The sequence below is a fragment of the Nestor notabilis genome, unplaced genomic scaffold, assembly GCF_000696875.1.
Source record: "Nestor notabilis isolate BGI_N333 unplaced genomic scaffold, ASM69687v1 scaffold4050, whole genome shotgun sequence".
NCBI lineage: Eukaryota > Metazoa > Chordata > Aves > Psittaciformes > Psittacidae > Nestor > Nestor notabilis.
In genome coordinates, this window is record NW_009911520.1 from 97,605 (window position 1) to 112,781 (window position 15,177).

A 15,177-nucleotide genomic window follows, 5' to 3' on the forward strand; every position below is an offset into this window, starting at 1 on the left:
GGGATAGATGAAGGACCGATGGCTCCATTTCACAAACTGAGGGGAACCAAGGCACAGGACCACCACAGGGGAGCTTTCCCCTTTCCCCTTCACCAAGCACATGCTGCCTGAGCAAGACTCCATTAGCCAAGAAGGTGCCTTTGGTGCTGAAGACATGGTGAAAGGCTTCAGTTTTTCAGGTCTCCTACTATCTCTTTCCAAAGATACCCAAACTGGCAGCAGACCCCCTTATAATGGGGAAAGGTTCACTTGGATGGGCTGAAAGCTCAACGAGTCATGAGAGGTACTCGGGAGCCTTCATGCCCAACTCATCCTTTTAATGGATTTGCAGATGATGAGGCAGGGGAGAAAGGTCAAGGACTTGAGGGTCTGGTCCCTAGAAATCCCGGCAGCAATCCAGCGGTTAAGACTGAGCAGAGGATTTCATGGTCATCTGCTGCCATCTGGTGTCAGCCGGGCACCCAAACCTTGATTTGATACAATCCCAGAATCCCAGAGTGGTTTGTGTTGGAACGACCTTAAATCCCATCCAGTCCCAACCCCTGCCACGGGCAGGGACACCTTCCACTAGAGCAGGTTGCTCCAAGCCCCTGTGCCCAACCTGGCCTTGAACACTGCCAGGGATGGGGCAGCCACAGCTTCTCTGGGCACCCTGTGCCAGCGCCTCAGCACCCTCCCAGGGAAGAGCTTCTGCCCAAGAGCTCATCTCAATCTCTCCTCTGGCAGGTTCAAGCCATTCCCCTTGGCCTGTCCCTCCATCCCTTGTCCAAAGCCCCTCTCCAGGTCTCCTGGAGCCCCTTTAGGCCCTGGAGCTGCTCTAAGGTGTCCCCTTCAGGAGCCTTCTCTTCTCCAGCTGCCCCAGCCCAGCTCTCTCAGCCTGGCTCCAGAGCAGAGCTGCTCCAGTCCAGTCCTTAGAGCATCTTCAAAGCCTCAAGTCCTGCCCATATCATGGACCCCACACACATCTTAAACTTGTGGATACATCAGGATGCTCATCATCCATATCCGCTCCCTGTGCCCATCTCAGGTTAGACAAAGCCAGCAAACAGACCGTTGTGCTTCACCCCTAAATTCCACCCTCTGCTCCAAGCAGGGGGCCAGCTTGCAGCCCAAGGGCAGAGGAGCTGGGCTGGGCATGTTGGAGGGCTCTTCTCAGCACTGGTGCTCAGCCTGAGGAAAAGGGATGTGATGGGTCATTCTGTGCCATAGCAAAGCTAATCTGCCTCAAGAAAAACCCCCTGGTACATGCAAGGACATCTCCCAGGCAGAGAAATGGGCTTTGAGAAGGGCAAAACCATCTTTGAGTACTCACTGTGCTGGTGAGCAGCGTCTTAGAACAGAATCATAGAATCAAGTAGGTTGGAAAAGACCTTCAAGATCACCAAGTCCAACCTTTACTCCAGCACTGCCAAGGCCACCACTAACCCGTGGCACCGAGGGCCTTGTCTACACTTCCAGGGATGGTGATTAAACCAGTACATCTTTGCAGGACCCCGAAGACCAGAAACTGGGGATTCTGTCAATTCCTTTCTAGCCTGAATAGTCCAAATTTAGCCCCCAGTGTGAATGTCCTTGCTCTGCTCTCTTGTATAATTGCAAAGGGTAGATTCCCCATCTCTCCCCACTGGCAACAAGGGGGGACAAAAGGGGGTGCGATGGCCAGGTAAGTGACAGCAATGGGCAAGAATCCAAGCCCAGGGACATTGCATCAGCTTGATGTGGTCATTCAATTGGTGGTGTCACAGAAAGGTGGGTTTTTGAGTGCTGTGCTGTCATCCCTCACTTTGTCATTAAGTTAAATGGTCCAAATCATTGGGAAAAGTTTCTTCCAAGCACTTCATCATCAGTGACTTCTCCAAACCCTCTCCAACTGTTTAACCCTCTGTTGACACCTATACTGGACTGTAGAAGGGAAGGCATTCATAGGCAAGAAATAAGGTTTCCCCTCTCCAGGAGCTCTGGAGGCTCCTCCTCAAGTCTGACCATGTCAGAAGGGAAACCACTAAAAAGAATGGGACCTTGGGAAGGTTTAAGGACCAGTTCATTTATATCGTTCTCTGGAGGTCACCTGAGGAGGATCTCAAGAGGTCCCTTTCAACCTAAATGACTCTGATTTTCTGACTTGTTATCAGAGGAGATGCTGGATCCCAGATCCAGCCTGGGTATCCAGCAACCAAGCAAGATACGGAGGTATCAGAGATGCTTCAGGGAAGACCCTTGTGATTGACCAAAGACTTTGAAGCAAAGCCTGGTCATAAGAGAGTTAAGGGAAGCTTAGGTTAAGGTGGTCATAGCCACATCCTGCATCAGCAGCCCCATTTTTAACACTGGGCATCATGAAACACCACAAGAGTTTCCTGAGGGTTGTCCCTGAGCCTGCACCGTGAACAACCTTTACATTGGCTGGACGCATCTCAGGAAGATCTATCCCAGGTCAGAGGGGATCCACCCCAGGGAAGTTGACCAATTGGACCAACCATCCCAGGTTTGAGGGCTAACAGAGTGGTCTCCAGGGACCTGTGTGCACCGGTGTGGTTGGACACCCAGAGACCTTGGTGTCTAAAGGCTGGTGTAAGTTCTGGGCAAGAGAAGAGACAGAGGAGCCAGGGGACTGTACAAAGCCTTTGTTCTCACTTCAGCCCCTGACAGAGCCGCGTGTCAAGTCACAGGACGGTAAAACACTGTGCGGGTCAACAGCACCTTTCATCTGAGGATTGTAAAAGCCCTTTCAAGACATGAGTTTGTTAAACCTCACAACACCCCTGTGAGGTAGGTATCACCCCCCTATTACAGACAGGGGGGAAACTGAGGCACAGAGAAATGCAATGGCTTGGCCAAGGCCTTTTGGCAAAGCCAATGGCGCAGGCAGGAGGTCTCCCTGCTCTTGTTCCCGGCTTGTGGCTCCTTCCCCCTTTGGAGAGCAGAGTGTGAGCAGCTCACAGAGCCACTGCTTGGCTTGCCCCATGAGTGGGGAGTACACAATGTTTATGGGGGGCTCCTGAGCCCCCTTGATAGCACCCTGGTAACCAGCTGCCACCAGCACTTTGGACTTTGAACTGCTTCTCATAGAGCTTCTCCATCCAGGTACGAGCCCACGATTGTCACTGTTGTTTCTTGTGCAACCAGGCAGGAGGCCAGGAGGAGCCTGAGAACGTGGATCCTTCATGGGAATGTCCCAGCACATTGTATGGCACAGTCCAAACTGGAAATCATTTTGCTCTGATGGCAAATGTCTCCCCGGAGACAATGCCCAGCATTGAACTCTGGTGGCATGGGGGATGGTGGTGTCTCACCAGGCCTGGAGGAGAAGGAGGAGGTAGCTAGAAGGATATTACAAGGCTTTCCTGCCACTGTTGTCAGTGTTGGATGTTCACCCCATCCCAGCCCATGTGCAATGTCAAGAAGAAACTAAAGCTGGGGAGTAAATTGGCCAGAGCTGTGGTGGGGTCTCCATCATGGTATAACCCCACCACCAACCCACCCCAACCCTTCAGTTACATCATGGTACCAGTTTCCCCTCTCCTCCCCCCACCAAAACTACAGTTTTTGTGCTGAATACATATTCTGTCTTATAAAAATAGTCCTCTGGTATCAAAAGACAAATAAATCAAGAGAGGAATAAGACCCCTGTCGCCAGCAGCAGTGCAAATCAGGAGAGCCAGCTCAGGAAGGATGGGCTTAAGGTGTCCTTGGTTTGTCACTTCTTCAAGGGGAAGGAGGTTGATTGGACTTTGATGGCTGGGACTGGCCTGGGGCAAGAAGAAAGACAAAGGAGACAACTCATTTGAGTGCAGAGAACAAGCATCCACCACCTCCACCACCACCATCCTTCCACAGCTCAGGGAAGCAGCTCATGGCTGCTGCCCCTGAGACCAGAGGGGACATGGGACTGTCACCCCTCTCAAAGATTCAACCCCAAATTGTATTGTTTTCAAGAGTTTTCCCTTGACCTACCCTCAAAACCCTGATAGGACACAGGAGTCCACCAAAGCGCATGGTGACACCAGGCAGCAACCAGCAGTGAGAACTGGGAGCCCACCAGCTATGGAGTGATGTCCCCCAAGGGGTTATTTGCTCTTGGCTTCCTAAGTACAGCCAAGGTGGTATAGAATCACAGAATGGTTTGGGTTGGGAGGGACCTTAAAGCTCCTCTAGCTCCAACCCCTGCCACGGGCAGGGACACCTTCCACTAGAGCAGGTTGCTCCAAGCCCCTGTGTCCAACCTGGCCTTGAACACTGCCAGGGATGGGGCAGCCACAGCTTCTCTGGGCACCCTGTGCCAGCGCCTCAGCACCCTCACAGGGTACAGCTTCTGCCTTAGATCTACCCTGAACTTCCCATTTCAGTTTAAACCCATCACTCCTTGTCCTGTTGTTACAGCACCACCAAGAGACATCACCAAATCAACACCTGATATGGACCACAGAACAAGCCTGTTTTGTCTGCTGGAAGAGATGAGCTACAGGGGTTGAGTTACACTGAGAAATGTTGGGGCATGTTCAGCCTCTTTGTGGTGGCAACTGCAAAGGCATGTGAACCTAAAACAGTGCAGGAGGGTCAAAGCAGTCATTGAGACTGTCTGGAGATGAGGGTCAGCTTGAGTTCAGCATGGTGCCTGCTCTCCATGGCCGGATACATCCCACAAGCCTGGCTAACAGGAGTGGATGCAAGTGTGATCCCTTGAGGCTCCGCTGACCCGTATCCAGAGGATTCAGCAGTACAGCAAGAGTTGAGTTGAAGGTTGTAGTGATATTGTAAAGGACTTGGACTTAATCTCCCAGCTCCAAACTGGAAAACCCTCTCTCCATGTTTTGGACCCTTTGCTGGGGTGCCAAGAGGGGCTACGTCCTGCCCATCTAAGAGCCTCTGGGAAGGCTGGTATTTAATCCCCAGTATCCTGGTTCCCATTCCACTGCTTAACCAAAGGCCATGCCCCCACCAGCAGTCCCCATGGCCCTGCAGGGTGTCTGTGACTTACCTTTGAGGTGGCATCGGCCTGCAGGGGGGAAAGAAGAAAGACCATCAATGTCCATCCCTTCACCCCAGTGTCCCCCAGCAGAACAGCAACAGCTCCCTCCATGATGAGATGGGAGGCCACGTGCACCCCCAAAAGACAGCATCTCCCTCAACCCATCAGGACTTTATAAGACCCAAAGTCCCAACCTTGGTCATTGTTGGCCAACCTTGGCCAAACACTATGGGGTCCTGCCTGGTGGAGGCACGGCTGCAGAGCCTGGGCACGTGCAGGTCTCTGGCTTGGTTGGGCAGGCTCTTCTCCTGCCCCATGCAGGAAGGAGCATGGGCACAGGACTGTCTATGCACACAACAACCCCATCTGGACACATACTTCGGTTATAGTTACTCCTCAGGTAGAATTTGGCATGTCTTCTGATTTCCTTCTTACCTTTGTCCACAAATACCCCAGTCCAGAGATCCACAATGGCCCACAGGCCAGTTTCCCTGAATTTGGTTGGCTTTTTGCTCCTTTGTAGGTCCAGAGAACAAACCCACATACCCCAGAGCACCTGCTCCTCAGCACCCTGTCCTGTGTGCACCAGCCATAGTGGAGAGGAGCAGGAGAAACCCAGGCCACAGTGAAGACACCAAAAGGGGCAGAGCAGAGCACATCACAGTGACATTTGGGATGTCCCACCTGGACACAACCCATAAGACGCCCCTCTGTGTCCACCTGCAGTGGTGGGAAACAGCTCAACTCCTCCCTTAACTTACTTTAATGGCCTCGTGGGGTGGCTCATGGCACTTGTACCCGACATCTTGAAGTTGGTAGGAGGGACCATGACCAGCAGGGTCTGTCCATGTGCAGGAGGCAGCTCTTTGGCCATAAGAGGACATCCAGGCAACGGCCGACGGGGTGGCTGATGCTTTGGGGCGACCTGGGATCACAAAGTGCATGGAAAGAGACAACATCCTTAGAGGAGCAACCAGTGACCTCCTCCAAACCTCTCTGCTCTGCTGCTGAGCTGAGATGCTTCAAAGCATCCAATAACACCCAAACTACCTTAAAATGTTCTCATTTTAATACTCTCATCTGATGAGCTTTCTTCATCATCACAACAGGTTCATCTCTTAGGGTTGGTATGACAGCTCCTTAACAGTGCCCAACCCAAAAGAGCCACAGGCAGCCAAAACCCATGGAATTTCTATGAGTCCAGAAGGAAAATACAGCCAAAGCTCACCAGTGGGGTCCTCATGGGGCTGCAGGGAAGAGGTCTCTTTGGAGGTGGCAGCTTAGCCTGGGACACAGCTGCTTTGGTGGGCACCATGGGTGATCTGCAGACTGGAGGTGGTGGCCTGGCAGGTTTGGGGTCTCTTGGGCGCAGGGGGATGGAGTGAGGAGCTGGGCGAAGAGGGTGGACAATGTTGACAGGCTGAGAGCTGGGTCTGGAGGGGAACGTGGCCCGTGTGGCCTGCAGGGATGAGAAAAGAAGAAGCATGGAGAAAATCCTTAGGTGAGTTCTCCTGGGTGCTGGACAGCAGATGTTCCCTCACAGTCTGGTGATAGGGAGCAGCAGGAGGAGCACTGGGTATTTATTCACTTTCTGGGAACACCACTTTCACCATCCAGCCCAAACACTGTCCATGTTTGCTCCTGATGACTATATGAGAGCATACAGGGATGGGAAAGGTGCTGGTCCCAGGACACCTGGAGCAGGGTCAGCTCTGCTGAATCCGTTTCCACAGACAGAATCATCGAATGGTTTGGGTTGGAAAGGACCTTGAGATCCAGCTCCCATCCCCTGCCTTGGGCCCGGACACTTCACACTAGACCATGTCTCCCAAGGCTCTGTCTAACCTGGCCTTGAACTCTGCCAGGGATGGAGCATTTACCACTTCTCTGGGCACCCTGTGCCAGCGCCTCAGCACCCTCACAGGGAAGAGCTTCTGCCTTATCTCTAACCTGAACTTCCCCTGTTTCAGTTTCAACCCATTACCCCTTGTCCTATCACTCCAGTCCCGAATGAAGAGAGAAGACATCTGCCCTGCTCTCAACCACTGTGGCCATGCTCAAAAAACCTCAATTCTTCCCAAATTCAGGCCCGGAATTACCCATCCCAGGCTCAGCAGAGCTGACACAAACACAGCAGAAACCTCTGTCTCCAAGAAGCCCAACATAAAGTCATCAGGGGGGTTGCACAGCCCTTGCTAAGCTTTGCTGTCGTGATGGGCAACTTGCCAGCTGAGGCTCCTGGCAATCACCAGGGTCTTTCTGAGCAGGCAGAGCTCAACAGACTCACTTTTAGGAGGGATGTGTAGTACTGACCGAGGGTTCACAGTGTAGACACAACACATAACCATCAACGAGCACCAGTTGCTTGCCCAGTTGCCAGAGGTAGATGTGATCACCCACAAGCATAAAGTGCCAGGGAGGGAAAACAAACGTGGAAGGTGATTTATAACTTACTTTACTAGTATGGCTGGAGGTGGAAATGTTCCTCAAGGTGAAAGCAGCTTTGGGATGGCCACTGGTTGACTTCCGACCGACGGTTCTGTTCCTGCTCAGGATCACAAATGCAAATCAGAATCATAGAATCAGCTGGGTTGGAAAAGACTTTTAAGATCATCAAGTCAAACCTTCACCCCAGCACTGCCCAGTCCACCACTAAACCATGACACTAAGGGATAAGCACTGGGTGAGCAGGGATGACAAGTCTGTCTTGAGATACAGAGGGTGATGAAGGTGGTTGCTTGGTCTTCTCAGGCTATTGCAGGGGTTCTGAGGTACGTGTGTGTCTGTACCTGTACTGGAGGGTGAAACAATCATAAAGACATAGAATCACAGGCTGGTTTGGGTTGGAAGGGACCAGTTCCAACCCCCTGCCACAGGCAGGGACACCTTCCACTAAAGCAGGTTGTTTAGACACTCTCACAAAATGAGAATATCTAAATTCAGTGCTTCTTTAGAGCCCCTCCAGTTCTTGCAGCCTGCTAGGAGAAGATGGAAAGAAAGCTCCTCAGTACCAGGCCACCTTCATCGTCACACTCTGAGGTTGTCCTGTCCATGGGACCATCCCTGATCTGTGCTCAGGGAAAAGCTGAGAGCCTCCGGTTTTCCCAGGAGAGATCTCTTCATATCTCAAACCAGGTCTCAACCATTCCTACCAGGCTGGGTGCTGCCAGAGGCAAGAAAACAAGGTTTCTGTCTCACTGGGTCCTCAAGAGAGAAGGGAATTAGGAGGCATTCGGACCCACCTGTGTGTCTCCCGGCTCCTCCTCCTTATCTCCTTTATCCATTTATTCAGGAGCGAGTTCTCCCGCCGGTACCAGAAGTAGATGATGACCATCAGGGCCGGGAGGAAGAGCAGGAAGATGAGCAGAAGGGTTATTAAGATGGCTTCATGGTCTGGCAGGGAAAACACAAAGAAGAGTGTGGGGCTGGGAGAGACTTCACCTCTGGCTTCACTCAGTGGAAACGTTGGTCCCATCTGCCCATTCTCAGCCACCCAAACTAGAGACATCATTGTTGATCAACCACCAAAAAGAGAGCAGAACCGTCCGGTGGTCTCTGATGGGTGGCCACCAAGCTGGGCACTGAATGTCTGCTGAATAGACCCAAACCAGCACGTCTGGGAGCAGAGCTGTCAGCAGCTTTATCACCCCATTTGCCTCTCTCATGGCACTGCTCCAGCCCCACCAGTGTCACAAGGCACCAGATGGAGTTCCAACTCACTGTCGCGCTGCACAGGGCCACTGTCCACGCTGCCACCCAAGCCTGGCTTCTCACAGTAGGGGGGAGCCCAGCCAGCGTCACAGTGACAGTTCTTGTTGCTGTTGCAGACCTGCAGAGAGAAGAGAAGGGTTGGAGACCACAAGGGAGGTGTGGAAGTCATAAATCCCAGAGTGGTTTGGGCTGAAAGGGACCTTAAAGCTCATCCAGTTCCTACCTTTCTAAGATCTCATCTCAATCTCCCCCTTGTCCTGTCCCTCCATTCCTTGTCCAAAGCCCCTCTCCAGGTTTCCTGGAGCCCCTTTAGGCCCTGGAGCTGCTCTAAGGTGTCCCCTTCAGGAGCCTTCTCTTCTCCAGCTGCCCCAGCCCAGCTCTCTCAGCCTGGCTCCAAAGCAGAGCTGCTCCAGCCCTCGCAGCAGCTCCGGGGCCTCCTCTGGACTTGCTCCAGCAGCTCCACATCCTTATGTTGGGAATGATGGTCCGTACGGTGGGGGTGAGAGCAGACAGCCAGTGGAAGGAAGCCAGGCTGAAGGAACCTAGGCCCTGTCAATAATCCCCCCTTGAACATCACCTGGATTGTGCTTGGGTTGCCCTCAAATCTGTGACTGTGATGTACAGAGATGTTTCCTTGACGATACTTTTATTTCCCTGCTCTTTGCAGAAACCCTGAAGGCAGGTATCTTACAACCTCAGCTTTCACACTGCTTGACTGGACAAGCTGTATGTCCTTAATACTTTATGTTAGGCCAGGGGTTTGTTAAACATCTTCCCCTCAGGGTCTCTCCCATTAAACCACAGCATTTCTGAAGCAGAGAATCCAAGCCAAGAGCCTTAACAACACTGAGCAGAATGGAAGGGTAAATTTGGGTGGTTTACATATCACATTTCTCTACGTAATCCAGCAGTGATTCTTCTACAGCACTTTATTGTTGTCTTATTTGGCAAAGCCGCCTACAGAGGTCAAATCTCTGTAGGCTTTAAGCTTTGGACAACAGTGGTTCTTCCTATTCACTGAACCACTTCCCTCCTTTTTGCAGTCCCAATTGTCTTTCTAACTCTTGTTTGCTCTCAGAGGGAACAAGCACCTGCTCCAAGCACTAAAGACTCTCCAGTTCAAGCTAGACCCTGATCCAAGTTTTGCAGATGGTCCTTACATCACAAATGATCTTCCTCTACCCTGGCCATGGGTGAGCAAAGCTCCGAGCTCAGCCTCACCCATAGCTGATGCATGAGACAACTATGAAAAGCAGATGCCCTTTGCATTGCAGGGCTCATCCCTATGGGAGACACTTGGTTTTGCTTCAGAATGTGTCTCATCTCGGGAGCCTGCTGGAGGTCTCAGGGAGTAACTCACCCCATGGCCGTTGCACCGGGAAACACACTTTTCCAGCTCAAAAAGGGAGGCATTCTGGCACCGGCGATCCTTGCAAACCTGAGGGACAGCCAAGAACCTGTGGTTAGAGAAAGACCCAGGAGAAGGACAGGGATCTACAGCTGGGAATGTTCTGGAAGGATGCTGTCAATTGCAAAGTGTAGAATCATAGAATCCCAGACTGGTTTGGGTTGGAAAGGACCTTAAGATCATCCAGTTCCAACCCCTCACAACGGGCAGGCACCCCTTCCACTAGAGCAGGTTGCTCCAAGCCCCTGTGTCCAACCTGCCCTTGAACACTGCCAGGGATGGGGCATTCACAACTTCCTTGAGCAACTTGTTCCAGTGCCTCACCACTCACACGGTAAAGAACTTCCTCCTTACATCTAACCTAAACGTCCCCTGTTTAAGTTTAAACACATCAGCCCTTGTCCTATCACTACAGTCCCTGATGAAGAGTTCCTCTGCAGCATCCAAAATGCAGCTGGTTAAATCACACTGTGCCAGGTCAGTGCATTTCACTCCAGTTTTCAGCACAGCCCAGGAAACCTCTGACATTCCGTCATCCAGGACAGCTCAGAGGAGACCAGCCACTACCACTCCCACCCTTCCCTTGACAATCCATCTGGCAGCTCCTGGAGAAGGCATTTCCCATCTAGCCCTAAAACCCAGGCACCAGCCAAGACAAAACAACACTGGATTTCAAACCCAGCCATCCTTCCTCATGAAAATGTTGACATTTTGGCTTTCCACCCCAAACCAGGATGATTTCACAATTAAACTGCCAAACAGCAAAGGGCTCATCTCCATGGCCAAGGCTGTCTGGTGCGCATCCCTGCTACTGTGTTGTCTACCTGTCTTCTGCCCTTTCTCAGCTGAATTGAGCCTCTGTAAAGTATTTGGAGATGCAGGAGCTGGAAAAGAGACTAATACTCAGTTAACAACATCTGTTTGGATCTCTTGACTTGATCCTTAACACTTCCCTAACACACATTCTCTAAGGTTTCCCCTGGGAAACTATTTATTCATAGAAGGAATCCTCATCCATCAAGCCCTGGGGCGTGCAATTCTTGTTGGGGTCACTCCATTATGCATGAAATCAGTAAAGAAGCATGGAGGCCAGAGAGAAGAATTTGGTGGCCTGCACACAAGCATCTGGTGATGTGTAGAAATGCTCTGGTTGAGATGTCACCAGGGAAATGTCTGCAAGTGTGGAGGAAACCACATCCCATGGACCGGCTGTAATGCAGAGAAGAGCCAATATCCACATTGGAGCTGGGATACGAGCCAAGGAGATGTCAATCTGTAAGAGACCCCAAGCCTTAGGAAGAAGTACTCACCATCCCATCTCCACATTTAGTCCCTGTCATCACCAGCCCGGGGTCAGAGAGGTCTTCCTCATCATCCTTCGCAGTGTACATGTAGGTACCACGGCACTTCACCTCCCGCCCGTTGAAGCGGATGGTGGTGTCGATGGACACAGTGTTGGTCCCCTGGGGCTTCTTAGCTGAGCTCTGGCACTGGATCTTGCCACACATGGCATCCCTAGGAGCAGGGCACAGAGAGGTGAGGACAGATGTGGGTACCAGTCACTTCACCCTCCCTGCCCCATCTGCCCCATTGCCCGCTGGCTCCTGTCCCTCTGATTTATGACCATGTTAGGTTAGGTGGAAGAGTCTCAACAGGTTCAGAAAGGACTTAGATATCATGGACATCGCAGGGAAATGGTGAAAGGAACAGGCAAGGGGGGTCCCTCTAACATCCCTGGTCAAACTGGGAATGCTGGAGAGCACGTGCTCCCTAAACAGCGCCCTGCTGATGCTGGCTTTGATTTTCCCTTCAGGCTGGGCTGAGAGGTGATGTGTGGTGGGACAACCTCCCTGCAGTGATGGAGCCCAGGAAGGACCTGCTGGCTTCCTCAGGTCCAAAATGGAGTTGGCCCAAGGGGTGATGCCAGGAGATTGGGGTAGGATCCTGCCAGTCCCTTCACAGGGTGCAGGAGGAGGAGATGGAGATGGGGCACCCATGGGTGCCAGCACTGCACCCACCTCTTGTCACATTTCACGTAGCGCCCTTGGCTGTCTTTGCCACAGTTGCCGTAGGTGTTACCAGCCATGTTTACGTCCTGGAAACAGGCATCTGGGGCTGGCCAGGCACCTACAGAGGAAGGAAAGGTCCATGTGGGATGGGCAACGCAGCCAGTGGGGAGAAATACTGAAACTGGGAGCAGCAGCTGGATGCTGAGAGGGAAAACACCATGGAAAAGGCTCCTGCAGAGCTGCTGCTGCGGGTGCCAGGCCAAGAACAGCATAAGAATCCCAGGCTGGTTTGTGTTGGGAGGGACCTTAAAGCTCCTCCAGCTCCAACCCCTGCCACGGGCAGGGACACCTTCCACTAGAGCAGGTTGCTCCAAGCCCCTGTGTCCAACCTGGCCTTGAACACTGGCAGCTCAGATAGGGCATATAAGCTGCGGATTGTATGTAGAATGGGGGCCATATGCAGCCGTATGCAGCCTGCAACTGCACAACACATTTATGTATGTGTATATATATATACATAAACCCACATATATGAAGTGTGTAACAACCATACAAAGCATCCTGCCATGTGGGAGGGGTCCCTCCCCATGGCAGGGGTTTGGAACTAGGTGATCTTAAGGTCCTTTCCAACCCAACCCATTCTTCCATTCTATGATTCTATGATTCTATTTACAGGTTATGAGCCACATCCCCTATGGGCCATGTGCAGTATAAGGTCTGTAGGCAATGTGGGGCCCATATGCAGAATATGAGCTAACGAAAGCCAGGAGTCACAGTCTGTGCAGGGTACAAGCTGCACACAGTGTTGAAGCCATAGGTAGTCTGTGGGCTACACTACAGTATGGGGGTCACTTACAGAGTATGGAGTCAGGCACAGCACAGGGATCATGTGCAGCATAGAATCATAGAATCCAAGAGTGGCTTGTGTTGGAAGGGACCTTAAAGCTCCTCCAGCTCCAACCCCTGCCACGGGCAGGGACACCTTCCACTAGAGCAGGTTGTTTCAAAGACCAGGTTGCTCTTGCTCCAGAGAGGAGGCAGGGCTGGGGCTGGTGGGACTCACCTGGTCCCCAGAGCTGGACACACTGCTGGTGGTGGGTCATGCACATGCCGTTGTTGCAATAAGCCTCGCCATAGGCACAGGAAGAGCCATCCAGCAGGTACACGTTGGCTGGGCAGTAAGGTGAGGCACCCGTGCAGTATTCAGGGAGGTCACAGGATCCTGCTGCATCCCTGCAGATCGTCCCAGCCACCTTCAGCTGCCATGGGAGGAGAGAAACATCAGCACTGAACATCAGAGGCCAAGGTAGGATTGCTGCTGCCTCCTGGCACAGCTTGGGACCATAAACCATCTATAATGTCCTCTGTGGGACTATATGGGGCTGTCAAGGTATAAAGCAAATGTCCTGAGTAGGACCCAGCCACAAAGCAGCCAGCAGAGACTCTCCTGTGGAGCCCTCATTTGGCACTGGGGGGTTTGACCTTATGGACATGCAACACACGAATCCCAAGGGAATGGTGGAGTCTGCATCTCCCTTCTCATCCCATGGGTGGTCCTGGTGGGGGCACGGTGGAGGTCTCACCTTGCAGCTCTGGCAGCAGTCACCGTGGGCACACTGGGCCCCCTCCTTCAGTGTGCAGTTGTGAGCGTTGCAGCACGGGTTGGTGCACTCCTGTGTGGGGAGGAGAAGACGACACCACCAGGGTCAGTGATTCCACCCCATCCCCGTTGCTGCCCCCAATTCCTTCTCCACCCATCACAGCATTGCCCTTCTCATTTGGGGACACTGAGGCACAGGGGGGTGAGGAAGAACTGAGCAATTTAGGACAAAGTCAAGAAGAAAGTCAGGGCCAGTCAAATGGGTTTAGGAAGGTGGGACTGGGAAAAGCCCTTGGGATGGAGTCCATGCGGTGATCAGCAAACTCCTTTCCTTTGGAAATACATGGTCCATGTGCTGCCACCCTGAGCTGAGCTGCAGAAGCCTCTGCAGGGAAGCGATGCAGACCCAGCACCGTACCTCCACCTCCCCGCAGTCACAGTCCTCTCCTTCCTCCAGAAAGCCATTGCCACATTTCCGTCCCACCACCAGGTCCTTGGTGTCGGGCAGGTTGAAGAGACACATCCCACCTCCCTTCTGGAAGTAGTTCTCCAGCTGCCTCTTGCTGCAGGAGCTGAACACACGAGGGAAGGGGTGTCTGCAAGGGGATAGATAGATGGGGAGGGAGGAGGACCAGGACCAGGAGAAGGTGGAAAACCACAGTTAGAACTGGGATATTAGGACATGGGCAAACAAGCACAAACCCTTCCAAAAGCAGAACCCAGAATCATGAAGACCATGAACATCTCCCACCCCAACTCTCACAGACGAGCACCACAACAACAACCAGACTAACTAACTAACAACTAATCAGTTGGGACACCACTGAACCCAAATACTCTCTGGAAAGGGATGGGGTGGACAATCAGAGCTGCTCTACACCACCTCCATCGAGAAACCTTGGAGACTGGAGACCCCATGGTCTGCACCTCAAAGCCCAGGAGCACCCATGCTTACAGGCTTTTGTTGGTGCAGGTGACACCCTTGTGCCTTGGTCCCTTGCACATGGGATGCTGCAAACCCCCCCATTCTAACCACAAGGCACATCTGCAGTGATGATCTGCTCAGGATGTCTGCTGAACATGTGTCTGTCATCTCTGATAGGAAATACCCGTTTGGGGCTATTTAAATACCTCTGAGGTTGAGATGGACCAATGTAGTTTTAAAAATCGAAGAAATAGGGAAAAGAAACATATATAAAAGCCTCAAATTGAATCATTCACAAGACCTTAACTAAAATCAGAGCCTACAACATGTAAGGTCGTTTCTCTCACAACCCAACTGGCCGTTCCCATATGGGGCTGAAAAGGAGCAGTGATTTTTGGAGCTCTGAGCATGCTCCTTCCATCATTTTGCACAAGTTTGTGGCTTTTTTTGTATGCTGTACTGAGAAGGAGGAAGCAGAGAGTAAGAGCTGGGCACCTCTGCCTGCATCAGAGCTGGTTTCATTTCCTACTATCACTGAAAACAAGAGGTTTATTT

At 52.1% G+C, this 15,177-nt stretch overlaps 1 protein-coding gene across 1 annotated transcript; it reads right to left on the reverse strand.

Annotated features, from left to right (window-relative positions):
* Positions 1–3,598: 3,598 nt before the first annotated feature.
* LOC104406239 (disintegrin and metalloproteinase domain-containing protein 19-like) lies at positions 3,599–14,293 on the reverse strand (the record flags this gene model as incomplete). Its single annotated transcript, XM_010015169.1, has 13 exons — positions 3,599–3,749; positions 4,979–4,996; positions 5,731–5,894; positions 6,198–6,428; positions 7,424–7,514; positions 8,212–8,362; positions 8,690–8,798; positions 10,041–10,118; positions 11,399–11,603; positions 12,107–12,215; positions 13,161–13,356; positions 13,681–13,770; positions 14,116–14,293. Coding segments are annotated over 13 exons (1,672 nt in total), but the record flags the coding sequence as incomplete, so codon positions are not given.
* Positions 14,294–15,177: the final 884 nt, after the last annotated feature.